This window comes from Tamandua tetradactyla, chromosome 6 (genome assembly GCF_023851605.1).
Source record: "Tamandua tetradactyla isolate mTamTet1 chromosome 6, mTamTet1.pri, whole genome shotgun sequence".
Lineage (NCBI taxonomy): Eukaryota > Metazoa > Chordata > Mammalia > Pilosa > Myrmecophagidae > Tamandua > Tamandua tetradactyla.
In genome coordinates this window covers 32,069,507-32,097,369 of record NC_135332.1, presented here as the reverse complement: position 1 = coordinate 32,097,369, position 27,863 = coordinate 32,069,507, and the positions used below count along the sequence as shown (strand labels likewise).

General features: G+C 46.0%; 1 protein-coding gene and 2 long non-coding RNA genes across 13 annotated transcripts in view; 2 read left to right on the top strand and 1 right to left on the bottom strand.

The window, feature by feature from the left end:
• Positions 1 to 2,476, top strand: part of SPAG9 (sperm associated antigen 9) — a 138,073-nt gene extending 135,597 nt beyond the window's left edge. For all 6 annotated transcript variants that reach the window (XM_077164789.1, XM_077164788.1, XM_077164790.1 and 3 more), the window contains one exon: positions 1,743 to 2,476. In XM_077164789.1, coding sequence (XP_077020904.1) covers positions 1,743 to 1,858 — 116 coding nt within the window. In that variant the 3' untranslated portion in view covers positions 1,859 to 2,476. The remainder of the gene's footprint in view (positions 1 to 1,742) is intronic.
• Positions 2,477 to 8,958: 6,482 nt separating this feature from the next.
• On the bottom strand, positions 8,959 to 21,820 carry LOC143687644 (uncharacterized). 6 transcript variants are annotated; one of them, XR_013177607.1, is made up of 7 exons: positions 21,663 to 21,820; positions 19,740 to 19,816; positions 16,950 to 17,236; positions 16,512 to 16,736; positions 15,708 to 15,770; positions 14,897 to 15,052; positions 13,447 to 14,747 (listed from the first exon to the last, which is right to left on the bottom strand). It is a non-coding gene; the product is annotated as an uncharacterized LOC143687644 (long non-coding RNA). The 6 variants fall into 6 exon arrangements; XR_013177608.1 differs by having other exon boundaries at positions 14,897 to 15,009; XR_013177609.1 differs by lacking the exons at positions 13,447 to 14,747; positions 14,897 to 15,052 and adding an exon at positions 8,959 to 9,233.
• Positions 21,711 to 27,683, top strand: LOC143687645 (uncharacterized). The gene is made up of 3 exons (XR_013177611.1): positions 21,711 to 21,837; positions 25,321 to 25,984; positions 26,954 to 27,683. It is a non-coding gene; the product is annotated as an uncharacterized LOC143687645 (long non-coding RNA).
• Positions 27,684 to 27,863: the final 180 nt, after the last annotated feature.

The window sequence follows — 27,863 nt, the reverse complement described above, 5'->3', positions numbered from 1 at the left end:
GTGTAGTATGGCAGTTGGAACCATACTAAGGACTAATAAAATCTCTACATAGTTTTCCATTTCCACTAAAAATTCCTTCCATTGTGAATCCTAAAAACAGCATAAAAATTGCTTAACCAGGTTTGGCAGTATCACTAATTAACTCAGTCTGAAAAACAGACTCCTCTTTAAGCATAGGCAAATTTTAATAATGAATGTGCTTTTTTTCTCCACTAGATTTGATCTCTTTTTCTTTTATTTTCTATAATATTTTAACATTCAGAAATTGATCACTAGAGTCTTATTTTTAATGGTTTAACTTAAATCATTGATTAACTTAAATGGTTTAACATTAAATCATGAGCCCCTAGGAGACAGGATAATTTTTTATTAAAATCAAATCTTCAGGGTGGGCCACCGTGGCTCAGCAGGCAAGAATGCTCGCCTGCCATGCCAGAGGACCCAGGTTCGATTCCTGGTGCCTGCCCATGCAAAAAATAAATAAAAAATAAAATAAAATCTTCAGAACAACTCAGAAAATAAATGCCAGCAACCTTTTCTCTCAGCCAATCAATTTATTATCATTATAATTTTATTTAAATTTAAGAGCCAAACTTAAGTTTTTTATATTCTATAACCATGTGATTGCCCTTCAGTTCAGAAATTAAATTCTGTCCTGAACCCTTTACTGCATGCTCCTTGCAACAGTTTAACATGGCTGTGAAAGGGCCACCAGGGGATGGGTAAGGGAAAATTTGACCTTCAGAGAAAACTGCAAATATTTAGTTTTTTTTTCTCTTCCACTGTTTCTAGTTGACAGCATCAATGTTTTCTTTTGTCCAGTTGAAATTCAGGCAGGGCATATTACAAAATTCCAGTAGATCAGTGACATATTTTGTCCCTTAGTGTACAAGTTTTTAAAATTCTGCTGAAGAACCCATTCCACTAGAAGAATTGCTACTTGGTTGTGCCAGAATAACCCTGTCTGTAACAAAACTAATTGATGCAAGCTTGTAGAGATTATAGCAGACCTATACTTCCTTGGAAGCCAATGTCTTTGATCAGGACCTCATTTATCAAATTCACTTAGCTACCTTTCAGAAAAACATCTCATTTTGCCCGTTACCTCAGCCTCTTCATTTCTTCATCTCCGCCACACAGTGTTAACTCATAATTTATCCTAATCTTGAAAAGAAAAACCTAGATTATTAGGCGATGATTTTGCAATCTCATAGTGCTGCAGGAAGACAACTTCAGTTTTCATATACTTTTATCAGTTATCGTCAATTAGAGAACTTTACTCCTATCACGGATAATAAATAGGAGTTGTTTGGGTTTAGTTAATTTGTGTGCTCTGTACCTATGCTTGCTCACTTATAGCACTGTCTAGACTCAATTCTGAGTTTGAAATAAATGAGTAAATTCTGTCCATTTTGGATGAGCACACAATCGAACAGCTTTGTCTTCTTAAGCTTCCCATTTTTATTAATGTCAGAATGCAGACATGTTGGAATGAGTTTCCAACATGGTATAGTGGAGTCATTTTTACAAATGTTGTCTGAAAATGAATTTACCTCCTCAGAAGTTAGGTGGTGGTTTGGGTGAAGATTGTGACCCATGACATTTCACTTGCCGTGTTTACTGTTATGGTAGTCTCATGAGTTCTGTGTGTCTTATTCGTGGACTAACCATGAGCACTGTTCACATTGGTAGCCTGTTTTTTCCATGCTCATCTTCACTGGAATCTCCTTGTCATCCACCAGGTGATGAAGGTGGAGAATCAGAACTTCTTGGAGAGGATCTTCCACTTGAACCTTCTGTGGCCAAAGCAGAAAGGAGTCACCTGATAGTGTGGCAAGTGATGTATGGCAGTGATTGAGTCCATAGGAAACGAGTAGAGATGGGGAAGCCATCTCTTCTGCATGGTTTATTTCCCCTTTATTTAATGCTCTTTTTGTGAAGTAAGTTTCACCACATAATGTGTGAGCATTTTTTCCTGTTACTTTATGTTACAAAATCTGTCCTACCATAACAATACAGGAACTAGCTGTTTTACAGCACCAGTGTTATAGGCAATTTCAGTATATTATGAACAAATCAAAGAATGTTTACTTTCTGCAAACTGGTGAACAACAAAAAGCAATCCAGATGTGGTTTACTCTGCCACGGTCTAATAACACTCACTTCGTTTGATGGGGTCACTTTCTAGCTGTCACTAATAATGAAATGAAGAACACTTGATAAATTAAACATTACATAAAATAGCAGAGTTTTCCCCAATGTATTATAAAACTGACATAAAATAATATCAGGTGGATTATCAGAATTTATCTAACTGTCCCAAGAGGGCTAAAAGCTAATTGTAAATTAACTTTCACTTTCAAATCTGAAAAATCTTGTTTATATGGTATATAAAACTTTGTTTTCATCAGATTTGAGGGGGTTTTATATTAAAGAAATTAAGTACAGTATTTAAATAAATGTTTCCTGTTTCTGACTTACTAGAACTCTAAAGTTTATGAGGCCTGCTTCTCTGAATATTCTGAATTTTGGCAGGGAGACTAGTCTCACTCACTTTCATACTGACGTGTCTGGAAAGTCTGTAACATTCAGAAGATGCTCTTCAACACTAGGAGGATTTTTAAAAGGAAATTGTGTTTTGTATTCCTTGTACCAGAGGATGGTGGTGGTTGGTTGAGTTTTTCTCCATGTAAAAAATTACCTGTTCACTAATTGTTTCTGGACTGCTCTTACCTGTTAATAAGAGTAAATCTGTAGTGGTGATGGAATGTGGCCTAACAAATGAAATGGATTTGATTAGAAAAGATATTTTCTCGTTTTGTATAAAACTACAGAAAAACTAGCACTTGGTATTTTGTATGTAAACACATTTAAGCTTTCACGCTCTTTTGAGATTAAAATGCCATCTTCAAAGGGGAAAATTCTATAGAGGAGAATGACAAAGCTAAGATAGCATAAAGTAAAGGTTGACATTACATCTTTTTACTTACTATGTCCATTAAAAAAAAAGATTAGAGTGTGATTTTAACTGGTTTTCTTAATATGTTTTTTAAACCATAATGCTACAGTTTTTCCTTCTCTAGCGTCTTAAAAAATGTGCGATTTACTATTTCTTATTCATTACTTTAAGCAAAGCTGAATATAAATTTTAAGTGCTAATTTTTAAATTTTTAAGTGTAAACCTATAGAATAAATATCCCCCCAATCATTGGAAGGACTCTTTCAAGGAAAAGAAAGCAAACATAGCTTTCAAGTTATCTAAGCATTCTTAAATACCAAGGATTTTTATTTCTGGAATATCATGAAAAGATATTTGTAAAAAATGCATTAATGACTTTGAAGCATATACATGCTTAGGCTAGATTTATAAAATACTTGGGATTTAATGAGCCAGAGGAGGCCATTGGATCCATTCGGCTACATGTTTCTTTAAGCACCTCATGTGCACAAGTAAAATTATGTACTTTAGATGGCTAGAAAAAAAAATTTTTTGGTAAAAACTTTATTAAAAGGATAATTTTTGCTTGAACTACATAGTCATTTTTCTTCAGGGCACTAAAATTTAGACCATTTTCCCATAGCTTGTTTGCACTGTTTTTATTTTATTTTAAACCAGAGCCATTTTTGGCAGTACCTTAAAAAAGCATCATTGAACATTTATTGGAAATGTTATATAAATTTACAAGAGACATCGAAGTGTTTAGGAATTTTAATCCCAAGAAGGAAGCGTCCCAGAATCAGATCCACATATTCATGTTTATAGTTTTACACATGTTTATATGACTGAATGTAATTTAGGAATGTAGGAGTTAAAAATGAAAAATGCATACATGTTGCAGTGGTTGTAATTGGTCTTTTAAAACTAATTGACTTTAACTTAAGGAATATAAATATGTGTAGTTATTTTATCTAAAGACATCAGATTATCTGTGGCCCTGTTAATTAACTTAAGGGACCAGAGAGAGAGGATAAAAATACCTATACTATTTTGTTTTAAGAGCTTGTACTTGTGTTTGTAATTTCAGTTACATATTTTTTATGGATTGCTCCCTTCCCTTTCCCAAAATAATAGATTTATATTCTTATAATGTTCACCTTTGTCAAGGTGATAGCCTTTGGGAGAAAATGCCAAAATGGTAAGCTTCTTGCAAGCATCAAAGGGGTGTAAACTGCCTGTAGCTACTATGTCAGGCAGAGAAGAGGCTTGAGTACCTCAGGTTCGACTCTCTGTGTAAAAAAAAAAAATTTAGTCCTATTGGAAGAAATAGGGGATACCTGAGAATTCTCATTTTGTAACATTTGGGTTATATATCTGGCTAAACCATGTGATATTTGACCATTGCCCATCTATAAAAATGGCAATATCATGTGCATCAACCTAACATTTACTTAAATGCAGGTTAAAATTCCTGTGAGGCAAAAGGGAGAATATTCTCTAAGAACTCAGCTTGGAGAGTATTATTCTCTAACTCATGTGGATTGAAATTTTTAAAATAGGAATAGATCTCTTAATAGCTACAGCTTGAGAGTGTAAAACATTTTGAGCACAAAATAAGCAGCACATAACTTTTCAGATTAAGTGCATTTGCATAGAAAAAGTTAAAATGTATTCTCTCAGCTGCTGTAAAGGTGTTCCTACATTTGAGAATAGACCTTTTTAACATGGGCTGCCTTAGTAACAAAACAACAAAAAATCGTCTCGTAATATTAACTGTTCTGAAGAGCGTGTGTCCTGCAGATACTGTGGAACTGAATATTTATTTCCTTGTGAGTATTATGACTGTTACCAAAGGACTCAACCAAATTTAGGACTCTAAATTGATCATGTTAAGAAAGGGACTCATTTGGTTCCAGTGTGTAATATGGGAAGAGTAGGAGAAGAGAGAGTATTTAATGTGGAAATCATAAATACTTTTCTAACAGGGTCATGCTATACTGTAATACTAAATGTTTTTTTTTCTTTCTCTTAAAAAAATTAAGTATTTTATTATTAATTTTGTCATACATTTCTCAATATTTGAATATATTTTAACCATTTTATGTTTTAAATTTTTTTTTTGTCCTAGACATTTGATCCAGAATTTTACCTGCCTCTATAATCTGAAAAATGGGTACTAGTGTAACCCACTTGCAGTCTTTTAGAGGCCAAGGCTTCATTTCTATGAGCAAAAAGTTCATGTAGCGATGTAGTTATTTCAGTATTTATTTCTATTATGGAATCCCTGGGGTTCAGAATGTAACTTTGTATATGAAATATATATAAATATGTATATGAAATATGTATGAATTTGAATGTGTTTTGTTCTGATTTTGCCTTTCACTAGGAACCTGATCTTGCTTATTTGAAAGTCAAATGCTCTCCCCCATCAAACACACCATTTCTGAGGGTTGGTACTAGCTGAAGTTGCAGGAGGGAATACTCATGAAGAACATATTTTCTTGGCTCACGTGTTCAAATGAGACAATTGGGTTTTCTAGAAATGTGGGAGCTCTGAGTCACAATTTACATATGATGCTAAGGCATAGCAATTTGCCACATTACTTAGTAATAACAGGCAGGTTGTAATATGGCTTTTAATAATATGGTGTGCCTATTTGGGATCTGCTTGCTTTGGAAGAGACCCTGACAGAAGCATGATTATGAAACTAATCATACGGTAGCACACTGTGAATCCACCATATTCAGTGCAGTGGTATTTAGTCTAATCCAGTGTCTATTGTTTACATCTACAAGGAATGGGGGATTCTAACGGGGTAGTAAGAGGAGTCCCGGTTGGCATGTTAATAGCACAGCTCACTAGATGAAGGCATAGTCATCTGTCCAGTCAGAATATCTGTACAGTCAACGAGCCAGGCTTGTTCCTATTTTTTACAGGATCTAACTGTCCCTTAGTCCTCTGGGGCCTGCCAAGTCATTGTTTTGGAAACTGATTCTTTTGAGCCCTTTCAATCATCTTCCTGAGCTAACTTGTCCTAGTAAGAGGCAAGAGTAGCAGTGGGGGGGCAGCAAACATTAATTGGGAGTGGGCGGCGGGGAACAGGACAGGAGCATAACAGGAATTGAAGTATGCAGTCCCATCTAGTGGTGGAATGTTTTTCAAACCTGGGTGGAGCAATATTGCTTAAGCCCTCAAGTTCTTCCTTAAGCAACTCCCCAGGCCTCTCGTGTTCAGTATAGTTATGAAAGACACAAAAAGCCATGGACTTAATTTTCAGAGGCTGCCAATTTGTCAGGAAAGCTCTATCAAAGGGACTTCTCAGAATTGCCTTAAATATTAGGTCATATTAATACAATTTAGTTTTTATCTATTGTCTGTTTTCTGAATACTTAGAGCAGGGTGCTTACATCATACTCCTTGAATACCTGATACTTCCATGTACATTTCCTACAAACAAGAACAGTCACTTATGTAGACATTTATCATGCTCAAGAAATTTAACCTTGATATCAAGCTTACAATCTATTTTCCAGCTTTTTCTGTGTCTCAGTAATATCCCTTTGAGCCTTGATCCCATCCAGTATCATATATTACATTTAATTGTAATTCAATTTAGTCCTAAACTTGTTTTCTTTAGAGAGACATGGTATAGTAGGAAAGAAGGCTGTAGACCTGGGTTCTGTCCAGGTTCTGCCGCTGAAGTGACCCTGGACAAATCACTTCAGCAGAGCACTGTTAATCATCTACAAGGCATAAAATTCTGCCCAGACCTATTGAGTCAGACTCTCTTGTGGGGTTCTGAACCTGGGCATCTGCAGTGTCATAGGTAACTGTGATGTTTAGCTTAGGTTGAAGAATACAGCTTTAGCATCTTTGGATTTTAGTTCTCTTGTTTGTTAAAGGAAGACAGTTTAGCTGATGGATCTAAAAAAAAGTCCTAGCTCTAAATTTCTCTAGGTCTGTGACCCTGGTTCTTAATTAGCCTTGGCTTGTTGGCTACCCAGACAAGAGCCATACCTAACTGCAGGTCCAGGGTTGCCCAATCCCGCATGATGCACAGAGCAGATTTCCTTTCTCAGACATCCAGGTTGGGATCTGGTAGGTGGGATTTGATTGCGTACCAATTCATCAGAACTACACTGCACAAAAAGAGCTAGATTTTCAGCTCCTTCTAGCCATGTACAAGCACAACACTGACTTCTACCCACAGACAAAGCCTCAAGGAGAAGTGGACAAACAAGCCCCGGTTCAGTTACAGCACTTTCCCCAGGAACAGCAACTTCACTTAAAAGCTGTAGTTCTCAACCAGGCCAGGAGAGGGAGGTATGGCTGGAATCATTCTGAGAGCTTTTTCCAGAATACTTTTTTTGCCTTCTTCCTCTCACCTCAGGAATATTAGACTCTACCAGTTTATTTGGAAAAACAGTTGCCCAAGTGATTCTTATCCTCGTATTTGGAACATCTGTTTAATAGGAACTCAGGAGGAGCCCAGCTGGATTCACCGACATCTGTTTTCCAGGGACACAAATCTTCATTCTTCTTAGTGACCTGCCAGCAGACTCAGCTCAATACTCTCTTTTTGGTTCATGGGTAATTAAAGTTTGGGTACTTTGAACTTAATGCCCCATTAAAAGCTTAAAGGGAATATTTCATGTACCATTAGACTGTATTCACTTGGCAAAGCTCTTTTCTCATGATTTTGCATGAGTAAAACAAAACAAAACCATAACTCTTTAGTTTTTATCATGACTAGCTTGCATTTGCGTAACATCTCCCTTTTTTTTTTTTCCCCAAAGTATTTACTTCATAAATTCACATGATCCACAGAGCATCCTTTTGGAGTTATTATCCTCCATTCCTAGTTGGGTGGTATGACCAGGTCAGTTCAACACTAGAGGCTACTGCAGGTATGTTGGGGAAAATACTAGATCTCAAGTCAGGAGACCTGGATTTGAATCCTAGGTGTATCATTTCCTAATTCTGTGGCCTTTACTAGTCACTTAACTATCCGGTTTCCTTATGGTAAAAAGAGAATAACATGGCAAAGGGTCCTTGTGACAACTAAATGAAGTTGTGTATGTGATAGCAACCAGCATACCACCTGCCCTCTAGTAGCCACCACCAGCAGACTTTTAGATTCCCAGGTGTTAGGTATTAGAAGATGAGTAAGACATAGTTCCTACCCTCAAGATTACGCTGGTAGAGGAAAATAGATATGGAAAATGAAGTATAATCATTCATATGATATTATGGCTGTACATTAGAAGCAGCAGTTGAACAATTGGTATGGTTTCTGCTTTGGCTATTTTGTAATGTGATGAAAACAAGAGAGGTACTGTCTTCAATATCTGTTTAATGCAGAATATTCTTATTTTCAGTCTGTTTATCAGCATTCCAGACCTTGTCTGTCCTGAACTACCATGTTAGGAAGCAGAAGTACTTTGGGTCTGTAGGACTTTTTAGGGACTACCTTTCTTCCTTGCCCCACCCTCCCTTGTATAACATGATGTGGAATGGTGGCAAGAAGGGTCATATACTTTCTATATGATTAAAAAGCTTAGCATTACCTTTCCCAAGCAAGAATGAAAACCTCCATCTGTTAAGATTTTTGTAGGTTACCCTGATGCAGAGATGCCCAAAGAGAATGGAGTCATCTCTCAAAAACTCCCAATTTCCTCATCATTAGTATTATAATAATGGTATCTCAGTTATAGGATTTTTGGAAAAATTAACTGGGATAAAGTACTGCTCAACAGTTAACAAATATTTATATCCTTCTCCCACCGAGACCTCTATTACTTCTGGTATCCTTTCTCATCAAGCTTACTTTGCCCTATGTTTAGCTAGTCCCAGACAAGTGACAGGGGTTTCCAAATCCAGGGTTGGGTTTTCAACTGTTTGGCTTTTGCTTTTTGGCCTTCTTCATCTGTGGAAGCATGCTTTTATTATGTCAGCCATTTACATTTCTATCTTGGAGAGTTTACCTGGGGCTATTAGTTAAGAGACTGGGAACAGAGGTTTAGTGTGTTCTTTATTGGAAAGGAGTCCAGTATTGATTCACAGAGGCACATTGAACAGTTGTCTTTCCTTGAGGAGCCTAACTAGAGATGAGCAGAAAGGGAGATGCCTCTCAGTAGGCCTTAGGGCTCGTTTGGAGGCCCAGTCCTGGGCTTCACCCAGCTGAGGTTGTCAGACCATCCCATCTCATATTAAGTCCATGTTTCTGAGCTTCAAGTCGATGGTCCTTCATTCCAAAGATTCCTCTGGTATGATGTGGTGCCCAGAAGTCAGCATCTAAAAACCAAGTCATGACAAAAACAATCCTAGGTCTAACCCCTCCCCTGCCATTGATCCAAAATAAGTTTTTAGAGAATTGGCCTCTGCAGGTTGGGTTGTGTGGACTAGTAGCCTCTTGCCTACCAGTTCATAATACTTAACACCCCCAAATTCTTTTTTTTTTTAATACTTATTTGAGAAATTGTCACACAGTCCATACATAGTATACAGTGGCTTACAATATCATCACATAGTTGTGTATTCATCACCATGAAAATTTTTTTCTTTTTTTTAATTTTTTTAATTTTATTTTTTTAAAAACCAAAAAACACAAAGCAAATGCAAACATTCCAATTTTGATCATTCTGTTCTACCTATATAATCAGTAATTCACAGTATCATCACAGCTGCATATTCATCATCATAATCACTTCTTGGAACATTTGCATCTATCCACAAAAAGAAACAAAATGAAAACAAAAAAAACTTATACATACCATACCCCTTACCCCTCCCTCTCACTGATCACTAGCATTTCAAACTAAATTTATTTTAACATTTGCTCCCCCTATTATTTATTTTTATTCCACATGTTCTACTCATCTATTGACAAGGTAGATAAAAGGAGCATCAGACACAAGGTTTTCACAATCACACAGTCACATTCTGAAAGCTATATCATTATTCAATCACCATCAAGAAACATGGCTACTGGAACACAGCTCTACATTTTCAGGCAGTTCCTCCAGCCTCTCCATTACATCTTGACTAACAAGGTGATATCTACTTAATGTGTAAGAATAACCTCCAGGATAACCTCTCAACTCTGTTTGGAATCTCTCAGCCATTGAAACTTCGTCTCATTTCACTCTTCCCCCTTTTGGTCAAGAAGGTTTTCTCAATCCCTTGATGCTGAGTCTCAGCTCATTCTAGGGTTTTTCTCAATCCCTTGATACAGAGTCTGAGCTCATTCTAGGATTTCTGTCCCACATTGCCAGGAAGGTCTGCACCCCTGGGAGTCATGTCCCACGTAGTTTGCTTGTTGTGTTGGCTGGAGAGAGAGGCCACATCTGAGCAACAAAAGAGGTTCCCTTGGGGGTAACTCTTAGGCCTAATTTTAAGTAGGCTTGGCCTATCCTTTGTGGGGTTAAGTTTCATATGTACAAACCCCAAGATTGGGGGCTCAGCCTATTGCTTTGGTTGTCCCCACTGCTTGTGAGAATATCAAGAATTCTCCACTTGGGGAAGTTGAATTTTCCCCCTTTCTCACCATTCCCCCAAGAGGACTTTGCAAATACTTTTTTATTCACTGTTTCAAATCATTCTGGGATTTATCGGGGCATCACTCTGGACAAACCTACAAAATCTCATGCCCTACTCAAGGTTCCATGTACTATGGTGTTCAGTTAAGCTGTCCACATAAGTTATATTAGGAACCACATAAGTTATATTAGGAAATGCACTAGTCAAATATAAATTTTGTACCAAATAAACATTTTTTGCTTTAGTCTCACACATAAGTTAAAAATTTAAAAATATGAATTACCATCTATTTTCAACACCCTGCAGTATTGACATTGCTTTGTTCTTCCTCACGCAAAAACATTTTTTAATTTGTACATTTAGTCAGTATCCTTATACACTCCAGGCATTCCTAGATTATATCTTCTCAGTCTTTATCGTCTGTCTTTCCTTCTGTTTTCATTTGTTCCCCCAGGCCTCCTCCTTCTATTCTCACATTCAGCTTCATTCAGTGTTACAATTATATTCAGTGTAATGTATTCAATACATTATATTACTGTTAGGTAGTATTGTGCTATCCATTTCTGAATGTGTACAATTAGTCCTGTTGCACACTCTGTATCCCTTCAGCTCCAATTTCCCCAATGTCTACTCTATTTCTATCTCCTGATGATCTCTGTTACCAACTTAAATTTTCCAAGTTCATTCACTAATGTCAGTTCATATCAGTGATACAGTCTTTGTCCTTATGTTTCTGGCTAGTCTCTCTCAGCATAATGTCCTTAAGGTTCATCCATGTTGTTACATACTTCATAACTATTCTGTCTTACAGCTGCATAATATTCCATTGTATGTATGTACCACAGCTTGTTTAGCCACTCTTCTGTTGATGGAAATTTTGGCTGTTTCCATCTTTTGACAATTGTAAATAATGCTGCTATAAACATTGGTGTGCAAATGTCCATTTGTGTCCTTGCCCTCATGTCCTCTCGAGTAGATACCAGCAATGGTATTGCTGGGTCATATGGCAATTCTATACTTAGCTTCATGAGGAACCGCCAAACTGCCTTCCACAGTGTTTTACCATTTTACATTCCCACTAACAGCAGATAAGTGTGCCTCTTTCTCCACATCCTCTCCAGCACTTGTCATTTTCTGTTTTATTGATAATGGCCATTCTGGTGGGTGTGAGATGATATCTCATTGAGGTTTGATTTGCATTTCCCTAATAGCCAGGGAAGTTGAGCATCTTTTCATGTGCCTTTTGGCCATGTATTTGGAGGACTCTATCTTAATTAGGAAGAGAGAGAATGTTGCATTCTCTGCAGCCTGGAGTAATGTCTTCTCTGCCTCCTCCAGTATCCTTCTTTTCCTTCTTGAGCTCTGGGAGGTTTCTCTAAGAATCCACTTTAGGATAGCCTCTAAGCTGTCTGAGAGCTTCTCCCTAAGACCTCTTTAGTATCAGTTGGGAAGAAAGAGAAGGGCTGAGAGGTGAAGCTTTACTTGGGGAGGATCCTGGCTTTCCAACACCCCCTCCCTGAGTAGGAAACGAATGGGGTAAGCTTGCCTAGGGAAGAGAAAATGAATCTGTTTCACATGCCGACTTGCTAAAGAGAGGATGAATGCTGCTCCCTTTCGAACACAAGGTGGCACTATCAACGTTTTAGCACCCCAAAGGCCACAAGCCCCTCATCCCTCTCATTCATCCGCCATTAAGCTGTCTACCTCAGTAAGGTAGGTCAGGCCAGACTAAGGAAGGTGTTTACTAGGGGTCACATGCACAGAAAAGATAAACTTCACTAACAAAGTGAGGCCCAGAGTGGCTATTACCCAACAGCAGAGGTAGACTAGAACTCTTGACTTGGTTCAGTGCTCTTTCTACTAGGCTGCCTCTGGATTCTCGTAGTCCTTGGTTTACTTTCTCAGCCCTTTCGTTCACCAAGGGTAAGTAGAACACTCCTTCTCAGCCTTCACTGGAGCAGCTGTGTAGGGGCCCAAAAGGAAGGCAGAAGGTCCAGAGCCTGGGACTATTGTTGAGGCATGTGGGGGATATATACGGGTGAGAGATATATTGGCCCAAAGGATGAAAGAAGGGAATTTTTAATACACCCACACCACCAAATTAGTTGCAGGGAATTTCTGCTGCTGCTGCCTTCTGAACAAGGCTAAGGGAAATGTCCCAGAATCAGCTTAGTAAAATGCTTCAATAGAAACTTCATCCGAGGCTGATAATAAATAGGAGTTACATAACTCAGTAGGTCACAGCACTAACTAAGCCCTTTATAGGCCATCAATCCACATTTATTTCCTGGATTTTATAACTGCTGCTGAAAAGGGAAAAAGGAGGGGGTAAGGATTAGGGGGAGAGAACGTGTGTGACTAGAATAAACCTCCATGTCCACATGGCAGCTTTCAGGAGGTCACTCCCCAGCCTTCTCTCCCACAGCACTCGCTGCATTTGACTTGGGAGAGATTTGCTAAATTACACTGCATGTGGACACATCGGTCCTTGTGCAAGGAAACTTAGACCTCTGTCTCAGGCTGCCCTGAGTAGCTCTAGGCTTGTCATTTTCTCTAGCCCTCAGATTCCTATTCTGTAAAATAGCAGACTAGGTGAACTCTAGGATCACTTTCTCTTCCATGAATCTCTAAACACTAGGACAAAAAGTAAGGGGGAAGAGCGCAAAGTCATCACATTTGACGGGCAGGCAAAGACCTGGATCCATGGGCCCCAAGGAGGGGACCACTTACCCCCAAGATGCCTGACACGGGGTATGGAGTAAAGCACCCTAACTGCTTCCCCTGCCAGAAGTCAGGACATGTGGACTGGCAAGAGTGTACTGACTACAAGTACAACTCAAGTGGTCACTGGGGGTCGGGCTGTGACCATCATTAACCAGAGTCCTAAGTGGCCTGGAGCCCAACATCAGTGAGCCACCAATCAGTGAAGATGAGGCCTGCCTTCTCAAGAAGTGGGCACAGGCCTGGTGGACAGGGGGTCTCACAGCCATGTTTGCCATTCTCAGGCCAGGGGAGTTTAGTGTCCGAAAGGGCTCAGGACTGCTCCATGCCCACCCCAGGGCATGACAGGCCCCAAACACAGTCTCCTTCCCTCATTGTCCTGGCATCAGTGAGACAGCTCCCATCACACACACACGCTATCCTGAACTTCTCCATCCTTGCCCACATTCCTGTGCAAAACTTCAGGTCAGATTGCACCATCTGGTAGCAGCCAGTATAAAACTGGCTTAGGAAGGATAGGACCCCAGAAAGAAGCTTGGTTAGGGAGCGGGTGATTTTGGGTTTGTGGCTTCGGATAGTGACAAGGAAGCTGATGGGAATTGGAACCGCCAAAGAGAAAAAGGCTTTGGAAGGAACATTTGGTGAGCAGCAGCCAGGCTTCCTGGCCCCTCTTCTTCAATGGCCTGGGCCCAGAACTTTTATGATAGCATCACCCTTGGACAGGAAGCCCATCAGGCCTGGCCCAGGCTGCCCCTCCCCCAGCTTTGGTATTCCTACAGGAGAAGGCGAGGATGGCCTTCAGCCTTTGAGCATCCCTAAGAAGGGACAGAGTATCTAGGAGTGAATGTATGGGGCTGGGTAGCAATAAAGACTGTTTCCCCAGAGAAAAGAGTCCTTTCTACCTGGAAACTCTGGCACAGGTGCTTTTATTTGTGCTTAATCTGATGTCCTTGGTCTCCTCTCCCCATTCCCCTCAGCCCTTTGCCCTTCCCCCATTACTGCTTCCTTTTCTGAAACAGCTGTATGTCTGGGCTTGTCGGCAGAGTCAGCCAGCTTTATGGAGACACAGATGGAGAAGGCCCCATCCCTCTCCCCTGCCTGATACCATCACTGAGATTGGGAAAGTTGTGGTGTCTTCCTAGGTGGGTTCAACTGAGACCCAGAGATGGGGAGTGTTTCTTTAATCCCCCAAACTCAACAAGTCAGCAGTATCTGAAAGAGTCTCAGAGTCCTTTCTCTGTCATTTGGTCTGATCCTTCCTCTCTCCTCCAATAATCTGATAATCAGTTATACTTGAGTAGAATAAGCCAGCAAAGCAGAGGGCCAGAGTGTGGGGGATCCATACCCTCATCCCAGGCGAGAATTCAAAGACTTATTTGGGAACAGTTTTGGTGGAGGAGACACCTGGCCCCACAGCTGCTAAGGCTGAAGGAAAACAAAGTGACAGCTGATGTGAGTGGCAAGCAGGGCTTCCTGGTTCCTCAATTCAGCTTGACACAATCTTGAAAAGTTTTCTGTCCATCCCCCAGCCCCTGTGCTGGGCTGCTTCTGAAAAAGCAGAAAAAGTCTGTCTGAGCAAGGCTTGGAGGAAGTACTTTTGCCTCCCTTTCTCTTCCCTCCTTTCCCCTTCATAAATGCAGGTGAAAGAAGAGGCAAGGTAACTAGTTCTGCCTTGGGGATCAGGTGGGACGTATTACCTGATCTTATCAAGACTGAAGCTTCAGAGGCAGAGTGATTTCCAAAGTTTCCGACAGAATTCACGCACGTCTGTTGGAGATGGTGGGCTTCTCCTTCCAGCTTCTGCTTTTTCCTTGTTTAAAGAGTTAAATGAGCAGGGGACTGTTCTAGAAACTCTGTCCCAGGATGGACAGGATAGAAAGACCAAGATCATTTGTCATGTGAAGGTCAGAGAGGGAAGAGATTTCGTGCCCACTCTGCTCTGCCCATCAGCTAGCCAGTCCCAGACCAAGGAAGGCCTTAGAAAAGGAAGGTCCCTTGCAAACATGGAGCATTCACTATGGGCCAGGCACAGTCCTGGGTTCTTCAGATACAGCACCTCCCGTAATCCTCAAAGCAGCTGGGAGGCAGGTGTTTCCACAGTTGACAGATGATATTTAGGCTAGGATTTCTCAGCCTCGGCATTATTGATATTCTGGGCCAGATTTTCCTTGTGGGGGACTGTACAGTGCTGTGCATTAGGGGTTGTTTAACAGTATCCCTGGCCTCTATCCACTAGATGCCGGGAGCCCTCCTCCCCGAGTTGCGACAACCCAAAATTTCTCCAAACATTGCCCAATGTCTCCTGCAGGGCAAAATGGTCCCATTTGAGAAACAGTGTCTTACACAGTAGGTGCCCAAAGACTCCTGACTAGTACAGGACGAACCCAGGTTGGAAGCCGGATTATCTGATTCTAAAGCCTATTTGCTTTTCTTGCTGCTGCCTCTTTGGGTAAAAATCCCCTTTGAAAATTTGTTGACAGTTCTGATCCTTTACCCGGAGGCTCTCACCTGATATTTCACAGAGTTTATGGATCCTGGGTTGCTCATTCATAGAGTGACTGTTAAGAACATCTGCCTACAGGGAAGAGAACAGGCCTGCATGTGAAGCAAGCAGTTGAGTCAGCCTACCCTCCTCCCTCTGACCCTTGCTGCAGAGTCTTGTGGGGACTAGGGGCTGGGTGAGTGTGTGCTGGGAGGGGGATGTGAGGGTGGAGTTGTTGAGGGAGAAGGTACCTGTCCTTTGTGGATATCTGATTTGTGGTACACACCCCTGCGTGCCCAGCAGCCCTGAGGCAGGCAGCTGTGCCAGACCAGCGTGCTGAACATCACTCATTACCATGCAGATGGGTCACCCAGATTCACAGCCAGCTAGACGTGACCTGTGGTCACCCTATCCCAGAAAATCTTTGCCATGGCTGTGCAAGCTCAACCACTCACCCAGGCATGCCTGCCCCTGAAGGGACAAGGATGGGCCCATGAACTCAAGCCTTCAGTTCTGGGTTTTAGAACCAGATGACAGCGGTGAAGGAGCTTAAAGACTCCCAGAACTCTCCCTTCCCCAGCTCTATAGTATGTTATGAAGACACCTGGAACTGAACACCGCCATCACCTCTTGTTCCGGCTCTCCAGGCCTCAGTTTCCTTGTTTGTAAGATGGAGGAGTTGGACTGGGTGATCCAATAATTCTCCTTCACTGAGCATTTCCTACGTGGTTGGCAGAGTCTTTCTGTACATTCTATTGTCCCTATGAATTCAAGCCATGCCCCTTATCCCCATTTTACAGCTGAGGAAGCTGAGACTCAGGTTAATTGACTTGCCTGAGGTCACACAGCCAGGTGGGTCACATGCCCAGGTCTGATGCAGCAGCACTGGTGAGGATGGCGGTAGTTTGGGTGAGAGGTAGAGCGACCGAAGCAGTGGCTGTAAGTATCGAGGAGAGGGGTGGATGGTGACCTGCAGCGTGAGGATGGGCAGGACCAGGCACCCAGCCCAGTTGACTTGTAGGTTTGGAGCCTGGGGTACTGGGAGGGTGGCAGTGCTATTAATAGAAATAGGGAAGTCAGGAGGAGGAGGAGGTTTAAGGTTAAAAGATGGTGAGTTCATTCTTAGATGTGTTGAAGCTGATTTGCTAATAGTGGGACATTTAGGCAAAAATCCAATGAAGAAAAATCACCAAATACAAAAATACCTCCATCGCCAACAACCCTCCCACTAAACATGAATCCCCAAACCCTTTGCACCCAGAGTTCACCAAACCACTGATCTTGAGATGAGGCTGCCAGGAGAGAAGAGTCGGTGCTAGATCTGTAGAAGCGGTGCCCGAGGCCCCAGTTCAAGTCCCACACTGACCACTGGGGGTCACTGCTGGTGCATTGACTGGTGCTGCTGGCCAGGGTGTGCCTGTAGTGGGAGTGGGGGGCAAGCACCCCTTGCAGGGAGAAAAGAGGCTTCTTCCTCCTTTCTTAGGCTGAGCTGATCCTTCTCTCTCCTACAGTCTCCCAGGCATCTGGCAATATTTCACAGGAGTTTCTGATTAACCTAGAAGCACGTTTTGTTGACCTTAGAACCAGAAGGAGGGAGTCGAGCTCCCTTCCCTGAGCCCATGTTGGGATCGACGGCTCTGGGTGCCCAACCTGGGAGACACCATGTCCAGGGTGCTGGGGCCCTGCGACCTTGGGCTGCCAAGCCCCGGAAACATGATCCCAGCTGTTCCAAACCGTGTGTCTCCCCTAACATTTGCGTCAGCAGTGCTGCCCTTTGGCTTTTAATTCCCGGGAGTGGAGGGTGGAGGCAACCTTGGCAATCAGGACTAATTATTTGCAATTTGGTTCAACCAGCAGTTTGTTGGGGTTTGGCCTGGCTTCCTGCCCTCCTCTTAGCCTCCCACACCCCCAGGTTTATGGCCTTGGTCTCCTTCCGAAGCTGGAAAGAACAGAGGGAAGGGGTGGTTCAGTCGGGAGACACCCCAGTTCCTTTTGGTCTCCTGATTTGGGGAGGGCCCTATGGGAAGTTACGCTTATAAAAGTGCTTTGAGGTCTCTAGATAGAGGAGGTGTCCCCACGCTTGCTCCTATCCCAAGCCCTGAGCCCCTCAGGCCAGCCTCCTGCTCGGCTCCAGGGCTTGTTGGGACATGTCTGGCATGGGCGGGGCTGGGGGTGTGTGTGCCGGGCACCAGCTTCCCAGCTGCCTGGGTTGGAGAGACAGGGTTGGAAGGGGTCAGGGAGGGGAGGGGCTCCCCAGGTTCGGGTGTCCGACCGGTGTCCGGTGTCCCTCTATATTTGGCTGTAGCATTACCGACTTGCCCCCTCAGAGGAGGGGTGATCAGCCTGACCAATACCCTCTCCAACCCCGGGTCAGAACTATTTTTGGACCAGCCTTGGGGTGGGGGTGGGTGGGGGCTGCTGGGGAGGCAGATGGTGGTTTAAGGGAACAGTTCCTTCTGGCTCCAGGTCAGAAAAGAGGCTGAAGGAGTGTGGCAGGGAGAATTGGCCCTGAGGCCTTTCTCAGAATTCCTGCAGCTACTCGAATGTTCCTTCTGCTCAAGTTTCGTGGGGATCCCTAGTCCCCGGGGTCATGAGGACCGAATCTGGTCATGAACCCCAACCTCCTCTCCCTCAAGTTTTCCAGCTGTTTAGACATCATGCCTCAATAAAAAAAAAAACAATTCTCTCCACACCAGGCGGTGCTGGGAACTCACTGAGAACCACAGTAGGAACCAGCTCAGTGGTTTCCAGTCTTTTCAGATATCAAAAAATACAGTTTAGAATCTGACATAGTCAGATTTCTGTTTTGCTGAGTTGAGGACGTTAAATGAAAATGTCAAAGAAAAGGTCCTTTTAGACACACACAGACACACACACAATTGAAAATGTATAAGCTCAGGCTTAAGGTCAGGCCTCTGATTGAATAGGTCTAGCTTTATGAAAACCCTCACTGCGTCATCCTTATATTTCTCATTTTGCTGCGGCAGATGAGAACATGGCGACAGCTGGCACCCGGCACCCTGTCGATGGACTCGTGTTCCAGAAACTGCTGGTCCCTTCCACAGCCTGGGCCCAATGCCAAGGGCAGCCAGCCCTACCCCACCAACACTTTATCTCAAACTCACTCATGTGCTGTCACTTTTTGCCGCTTTACATCTTCCCCCATCCCCCAACCCACCCCTGAAATTTGCAGGACCAGGATGAAGAACAAGTTCCTGCACAGCTCCCAGAATACTGATCCCATTTTGTCTGGCCAAGCACCTTACTGCTGCACTGCTAGGCAACCTCCGCAGCCCTCAGAGTCAGCCCCAGGGGAAGTCCTGCGGTCACCACGCTCCTGAGAGGAGCTGGTGCTGGGCCAGGTGCCCAGCTTGGACAGAGGGTCAGGACTGAATGCCAGAGCACCTGCACTTCCTGGCCGTGTGACCCATCTCTGAGGCCAGCCCCAGGACCTCCCCTCCCCGAGCTGCAGTTTCTTGTTCTATGAAATGGGTATATTAGCTCCTCATCACATGGTTAGTGTCAGGATTAAACGAGAGAATGTTTGTGAAAGTACTTGGGTGCTCTATAAAGCTTTACCAGGGGTAGTTATTATTAATATGGGAAACTAGTAAATGGCTGAAAGAAGAGCCTAACAGCTGATCTCAGCTTCTGGGTGTACAGACAGCTCACACCCACCCCCGGGCCTGTGATCTTGGGGCCCCCTCCAACTCCTCAAAGAAACCTGAGCCCATGAGTCAGGGAGGCCTCGCCTGGGCCAAGGCACTCTACTTGGAGCAGGACCCAGCCTCTCGCTTGGGCTTGGAGAAAGGGTCTGACATTTAATATAAAAGCTTTCTTGACTTGTGATGGCCCTACTATATGATTATTGATGCCTACCACCCCCCAAACTGTAGAGGATTGCTTGGAGGGATTCTCCCACCCCACGGAGTCCCTTGAGTTTAAGGACTCAGGGAAGGCCCAATGCCTCAACTTCAAGGTATTCACAGTTCAGCCGTTTTTGAGTGACCCCCCTGCCCCTCCACATGCCCAGTGGATGGAATGAGAAACGCACGGACCTGTGTTCCTGGTCCAGTGCCACATGCAGTCCGGTTGGCTCCAGGTCATTTGTCTCTCTGAGCCTCAGTTTCCCCATCTGAAAAATAGGGGTAAGAGTCTTTACCTCGCAGGGCTGCATGTGAAGGCCCCTGAAGGGCGATCGGCCCACAGGAGATCCCCAAGGAAGCCCTGAAGAAGCATGAGCCTCTGGCTGGGCTGCGACCCCCCAACCCAGAGTGGAGCCCCAGCCCTTGCCCTGGGGGCAGGTTTCCTCACCCCACCCCCCTCAGCTGCTCAGCCAGTTGTCATGAAGTCACTGCCATCTTCCCCAGGCTGCCCCTCTCCCTTCCCCCCGCCCCTGTGCTGACATCCCATTTGGCGAACGGGTAAGAAAACCCGCTGACTCGTCCAGACCCGGAGTTCATTGACTGGTCAGAGCCCACTAGTCACAGGCTGCCCATGTGGTCAGACGGCGTTTGCAGAATGAGGGAGAGGCCCCTCCAGGCCCTCCTCCTCTGCCTCAAACCCATCCCACCACCAAGACACTCCTTCAACACACACGTGTGCACAAACACACAGACACACAGTTCTACATGTACATACCTGGACCTACACACGTGTAACCCCTACTTTCCCCCACATGCCACACCCACTGCTACACACACTGTCCCCTTTACACCCCCACATAAACAGTCCTGCACATGCAGCCATTCACTCCCTCCTGTGTACATAATGCTCATACAGCCACCAACCCACACAGGAGTAGGTGACTACAAACAGGTGACCACACTGTCCCACACACAGGCACACGTGTACACACAGTTCATCATGTGCTGGCATGGGTTGTTGGCTACCACTAGCTACCCACCCACAGCCCCTCCTGACAGTCCTCTTGCACGTCATCATTCCCAGGGGACCCGCTCAGGCTCATCTCACCCGACCCCTTCATTTCGAATTTGTGGTAACTGAGGCCCAGAGAAGGCGGGAGGATATTCAAGACACACAGCCAGAGTACTTGCAAATGCTTCCCAGTGTCTGAGACCAAAGCAAGAAAGGTAAGCAGGATCCAGACTCCTTCCCTCCCTCACTGCTCCCCTCCCCCAATCCCAGGACTCAGTTTCTCCCCACCCTGGGCAGAGCCACTTCCTGGGCAGAGCCACTTCCTCAGCAGAGCCCCATCCCAATGGCTTCCTCCAGGATGATTTCAAGAGTGGGTACTGAGGTTCTCATGCTGTCCCTGGGAGCAAGGTTATATGAAGTTGTTTGGCGGGGGGAGGCCACCCGCTGTTGGGCTTGGCCTTCCTCAGCAAATACTCAGCCCAAGGCCATGGTTCGTCTGCGGGTCCTCAGCCTGGCCCTCTCACTCCCTACCTCCCTGGGAGTCACACACCAGGACCCTCAGCTGCCATCCTCAGCAGACCTGTCCCCTGGACCCCACAAAGGCAAGGATTTTAGTGTAGACCAGTATTGGCACATAGTATGTGCTCAGCAAATTTTTGTGGAGTGAACAAACGAATGGGTCAATCAATCCCATAAGCCCCAGACCCAGCCTCCTTTTACAATGACCTCAGTAAGGGATTCTGGGAGCCTTTGGGGAAAGCCATCAGCCTGGATCTGTGGGCTGCCAAGGATGGCTGTGTGACCTTGGGGGAATCATTTTCTCTCGGAGCATCAGCAGCCATCTACCAATGAGGAGCCGCTGCCCGGCCCAATGGGTTTGTATTTTGTGACACTAAGTACCTCACCTGTGTGCACCCACTTACCAAGCCCGCCTCTTTTCCCTTGGCTTTGAAGAAGGGCCCCCTTTGGGAAGACCCAGGCTGCAGGGGTGCCCTGTATTACAACTACAACTGCCACCCAGAACAGACCAGACCGTTTCAACCCGGGAAGTAAGGGAACAAGGGATATTCCTGCACCCACCCTGCTTCGCCCTCCCAACTCACACGTGGCTGGGTCTGCCCGAAGGAGCCCCAGGCAGAGACTCCGGGTCAACATCCGCTTCCTGCCTGGCCCAGCGGGAGGCCGGCGCGGGGAGGGCGCACACTGGGCTGTTTGTTAGCGGCAGGACGAGAGGAGATGCTAATCGAGGCGGATCGCCGCCCGGCTGAAGGTCAGGAGGTAACGCGACCCGCCGCATAAAGGGGGGGGGGGGGGGCGGGGGGGGGGGTGACGCGAGTCTGGCAACCCAGGCTGGACCGCCCCGCTGGGCACGATTGATGACCGCTCTCCCCCGTTCCCTGCCTGCGGGAACCTGAACCCCTAGAGCCGGGCGCGGTGACCTTTGGGGGTGGGGTGCAAGGTCAGAGAGTTTCCCTGCGCTTCTCTTGTCCCTCGAGTGGAGAGAAGCAGGTGCTGGGGCTCCCTGGCCTCTACTGGAAGGGGAGGTAGTGAAGTGGGGGGAGGGAGGGAAGGGGACACTGAAGTGCAAAGGGCTGGAGGAAGGAGGGGGGCGCCCGCTGTAACCCGGGGACCGGGAGTGTGACCTGCCCTCAGGCCCTGGCAGCCCAGCCCCCACCACCACCACCGCAGCCAGTGGCGGGTGGCAGCAAGGAGGGAGCCACATCCCGCCCTGATGGGAGGCCCAGGGCTGTGGTGGTGGGCTTACCCCAGGGATGCTCCCGGCATTCTCCGGGCTCGGTGGAAACAATTCCGGATGCTGGAGCTCCCCGAGCCTCCGCGGCTAGGGAGTGGCTCTGGGGCACCAGCCAGAGCCAGGGCCTTCTCCCCATCTCCCCTTGGACAGAAAAGGAGGTAGATTTAATCTGCTCCAGGAGGCATGACTTTTTCTTTTTTTTTCCCAAGTTGATCTGTTAAGAGTAAAATATATGCCTACAGAAAACTGCACAAATCAAAGCGAGCAGCTGAACATCTTCATGTAACCAGCACCCAGATCAAAACAGAGCACCTTACCAGCACCTGAAGCCCCCTGGTGACCCCCCAGCCCAGACCCCGCAGGCTAGTTTGGCTTCCCTCTGCGCTGGATCTAAATGAGCCATGTGGGATGTGCTGTTTTGCATCTGGTTTCTTTTGCTCGATTCTCCGTTTGTGAGAGCCGTGCGTGGTGTCTGTCACAGGCAGGTGAAAAGCATTCACCCTCACTGCCCTGCAGCTTGCCAAGGTGTGGCTCTGTCCTAATTTATTGGCCCATTCTACTGTAATGGGCACCGGGGCAGTTCCCGTCCCTGGCCCTGTGAGGAGCGCCCCTGCCCACGTCCTCCTGCGTGGGTATACCCACCTAGGTCGGGGGTTCGGGGTTGGCACTGTGGGTCAACTCAGCTTTGGAAGATATCGGAGGTGTTAGCTTTTTAAAATTATAATTGCGTAACCTATACAACATAAAACTCCCCGTTTAACCACTTTCAAGCACACAATTCAGTGTGTTCATTACATTGACAGCGTTGTGCTCCCAACACTACCCTCTATCACCAAAACCTTTCCATCCCCCAAAACAGAAACTTGGTACCCACTGGTCAGTTCCCATTCCCTCCCCTGCGCCATGGTAACCTCTGATCTACTTTCCATCTCTGCAAATTTGCTTATTCTAGATTTTTCATATAAGTGGAAGCACGCAGTATTTGTCCGTATATGCCCAGCTTATTTCATTCAGCATGTTTTCAGGGTGGGAGGTGTTACTTTTTAGTCAACATTTTAATAAGAATGATTTTCAAGGTAAGTTTATGTTTTTCATTCTAAGAAATAACAGATATTCATCATTTTTTTAAATGGGAAAATACAGAAATGTACAAAAGGAAAAACAATCATCACTCACAGTTACTATTTAGAGTTAACCATTCAACCAAACAGTCCATGGAGATTTCCTGAGCGCCTCCTCTGGGCCAGACCCTGGACAAGAGAGAGACCCGGGGCCGCTCATGGACCAAGGGTCGGGCCCGAGGGCCTCAGCACCCACCAGGACCTCCACAACCACCCACACTCCCAATAAACACCCCAACTCACTGCCAACTTGCCATGCAACCAGGACTCAGGACAGATGCCCAGGCCTCCTTCCAGCCGGCTGCACCCCGGAAACTCAAAACAGGACTTCTGGATGGCAATCACACAATTGCAATCAAGCAAGAAGCATACTAGAGAGGAGGAGCAGGGTGCTTTGGGCAGCGGGTAGTAGCAGCAGGGAGATGAGGCCAGAGAGGCCAGAGGGCCAGAGGGCATACACATGTGGACTTCAGACTTTATTCTTAAAGTTAAGAGTTGAGTAAGCAGATCAGAAGTACTTTCTAGAAAGATCAGTCTGGATTCCTGTGGAAATTGGCTGTGGTGAGACAAAAGTAGATGCCAGAGACCTTCAGAGGACTGAGCCGATGAGTAAGTGGTGGACTAAGGAGATGGGTAGAAGATGGCCTGAAAGGACCTGGGACCCAGGGGTGTGGAGAAGAGGCACCAGAAAGATGTGAGGACGCTCCCATCCAGATGGGGATGGAGGAGACAGGGTTGACTTGCAGGCTGGGGGCTCAGTTGAAGTTCTGGTGGATTCCTTTCTTGTCTTTAGCAGGAGAGGTTCTGCTTATACCTAAGAACTTCTGAAAGCCAAATAACTGCACCTTAGGAGGAATGCCTGAGCCAGTCCTAAGGAATGCTAGGAGGTGAGAAAATCGTTCAGGCATTCAATGAATAGTTTTGGAGCACCTACCTGTCTGGAGGTTGTTCTGGGTTCTGGAGATACACTGGTGGGCAAAACAAAGGCTTGGCCCTCTTAGGGCTTATTTCAATGGGGAAGAGTTAAATAAATATATGGAAAGTGATTAGTCTCAAGAGAAGTAAAGCTGAATAAGGGGGTATTGAGTGATGGGGGTTGGGGAGGGGGTTAAGGCCTCTCTGAGGAGGTAACATCTGAGCTGAGACCTGAATGAAGAACTCAGATAACCAGGGGAAGGTGGTCCAGGCAGAGGGCACAGCAAGTGCAAAGGCCCTGAGGCAGGCACATGCTCAGCCTGCCAGGGGTACAGCAAGGAGGCCAGTGTGGAAGGCCTGGAGTGAGGAGGGGAGGGTGGAAGAGGGGAGGCGGAGCAGGCTGAGGAGGGCCTCACTGTAGCGGTGGAAGCCTGTGAGGGTGTGCAAAAGGATGGTCTGATCTCTGCAGCTCTGGCTGCTCTGAGAATAGATTGTTGGGGGCAAATGTGGCAGAGGCTTTGAAAGAGGCACAACCAGGGAAAGTAGTGGCCTGAGCCGGTGTGGAAGCAGTCAGGGGGTAAGAGGGGTCTGATTCTGTATATGGTGAAGGTGGAACCCACGGCGTTTGCTGTTGGACTAGATGTGGTTGAGAGTGGGAAGGAGACAGGGAGGGTGCCCGCTGACGGCTGGTGGAAACCAATTATGGAACCCTGGGGATGGGCTCAGGGCTGCCAGCCTCCCCTAAGCTCCCCTCCTCCCCTCATCTCCTGGACCCTCCCCTCCTCCTCCTTCCTTTTGTCTCACCTCGCTCCCCTCCTCCCCTCATCTCCTGGACCCTCCCCTCCTCCTCCTTCCTTTTGTCTCACCTCACTCCCCTCCCCTCCACCTCTCCTTCCTTTTTCTCCCTTCCCTCCCCTCCCAGCTCTTCCCCTTTCCTTCCCATCTTCCTTCCCCTCCCCTCTCCTGTTTCAGGACTTCAGTGACCTCCTGCTTCACCTTCCACAAGCCAGAGGTGCCGCCCTCAGGAATATGTCCTCCATCTGCCCAGCAGTTCTGAGGACAGTGGCCAGGTGCCCAGAGCCTGGCGGTTGAGGAAGAAGTAGCTGTGGTCCCCGCGCCTCACCCTGGAGAGCACCTGGTAGAGGGAAAGCCCCGTCTCCACCTGGGGGCAATGCCATGCCCTGAACCCCCAGTGCGCCTGGTAAATCCTGGTGTAAAGCAAAGGTTTCCTTGAAGGCTGATCAAGCACCTTGGGTCGAGTCTGCTCCACTTGCCGGTTTGCCTGCCGCCACGCCTCCCCGCCTCCTCTGGGTCCTGCATTGAGTTCACACTGGAGCACCAGCCACGGGAGGAGCACTGGGCTTGGAGGCCGGAGACCTTTGTCCTAGCCCAGGCCTCAGTTTCAACTTCTGTGAAAGGGCCTCACACCCTCCCGGTGCCAGGACTGCTTACAGCACCTACTCATCAGTCTGTCTATCTGTCTGTCCATCCACCCATCCCTCCTACAGTCTGTAGCACCTATTTGATGGGGACTCGAGAGTGAACAAGATCTGCCCCCAAACAGCCCATTGTGGTGGGGGCGACAGAGCCGGAGCACCCACAGCCACGGGGCGGTCGGTGCTCAGCGAGCCTCACGGTGCTTCCCAAGCCCCCGTCCCACTCCCGGTGCCGCATGTGAACTCCCCGCACGCGTCACCAGGCGGAAATGAGGCAGAGCTCAGATTTTTCAGAATACTAAAAGAATGCTAACAATAATACCACTGGCATTACACTTCATAAAAATATTGAGCTGGGGAACCGAAAGCCAGTATCGCCATCACTAAAGCACCTTCCAAAAGAGCAGTTTCAAGACCGGGGTTCGGTTCCCGGAGCCTGCCCGTGCCAAAAAAAAAAGGTTGGGGGGGGGCTGTTTCCTGAACGACTTAGGATTTGCCTTGGCATGAGGGGTGGGGGGCCTGGGGTTGGGGCCAGGGTGGTGGGAGAGCAGGTCAGGCCCGAGACCCTCAGGCAGGGGCCAACCAGCCCATTCAGGAGAGGCCCTTCCCCAAGGTGTGTGCAGTGAGTTTGTACATTTTTTTAAACACCCATGTACCCACTCCTCAGTTAAGTGACCTGCTTTCATTTTCCTGGGGTCCAAGATGCTGTTCAATAAAATGTCCACTGTGTTTGCATAGTTGCTGTTATGGCAATCATAATTTTTGCATTACTTAAAATTTGGCTGAAGAGTTACATCTCAGGCACTGTTCCAAGCATCTGCATGGCCTTCTTGACGATTGCTCTTAATGGCTGCATAATATTCCATCAAGTGGCTGTCCAAATCTCTTATTACTGCACCTGTGGGCAGCCTTGACTCTTTTTTGGGGGGGAATATATTTGCTTTTTAAAATGTTTTGGAAAAGATTATGCATGCACATGTTAGAAAATTCGAAAGAAATAAAGAATAAGGAGTCTCTCACATCCATTACTGCCAGTCACTCAATTTCCTTCCCATGGCAACCAGTTTCCTGTGAATCCTTCCAGAGACGAACTGAGCAACAAGCTTGGGTATCTCTACAGAAGGATCCCCCATTCGGGCATAAAATTTTTATTTCCTTTTGCATTGCAGACTGCCGGGAACAGAAGCTCTTGCCAAGCTGTTGGTTGCAGAGGGGGACACTAGCCTCGGTGTAGCTCTTCGACCCAGGGATATGCAGCCCCCCCTTCCTGTCTCCCCATCAGCCACCCTGCACCCTAGGCACGCAGCGTTCAGCCCATCGCTGGCTTCTCTGGAGGGGAGAGGTGCAGATCAGGGCCCTACCCTGGTCTCAGACCCCGGTTTTCACACCTGCTCCATTTTGGACTGGTTGATCTCTTTTATTTATGTATGCATTTAATATTACAGCTAATGTACCTCCTGGTGCCAACTGCTTGGTCCATATTTTGGCTCATTCCTGGTCTCTCCTCAGACTGTACTGGCTGCTCCTCCGTCTTCTTTGCTGATCCTACGTTGTCTCTTTGACCACATAACAGTGGCGGCCCAAGGCCAATCCCACAACGCCTTCTCCGTCCCCTGTGAGCCCATCTAGTCTCCTGGCGTAACCGCCATCTACATGCCCTTGGTTCTCAATTCCTATCTCCAACTGCCCTCTTCTCTTACGCCAGACTTGAAGGCGGCACCCAATCTACATCTCCGTGGGGACGAGTGGACAACCCCATTCTGCCAGATGGTCAGCCAGGAGCCTTGGCGCTATCTTTTAGTTCTATCCTCTTTCATCCCACATCCACTCTCTCAGATATACTCAGACTCTGACCCCCGCGCCCCATGCCATGGCTGCCACCCCATCTGTCATCACTCACTGGAGTTTTGTTTTGTTTTTTTAATTTTTATTAATAAAATCAATCAACATACAATACGAACATTCTTAATGTATGAACATTCCAAACTTGGTATGTAATTAATGGCTCACAACATCATCACATAGTTGTATATTCATCAGCATGATCATTTCTCAGAACATTTACATCACTCCAGAAAA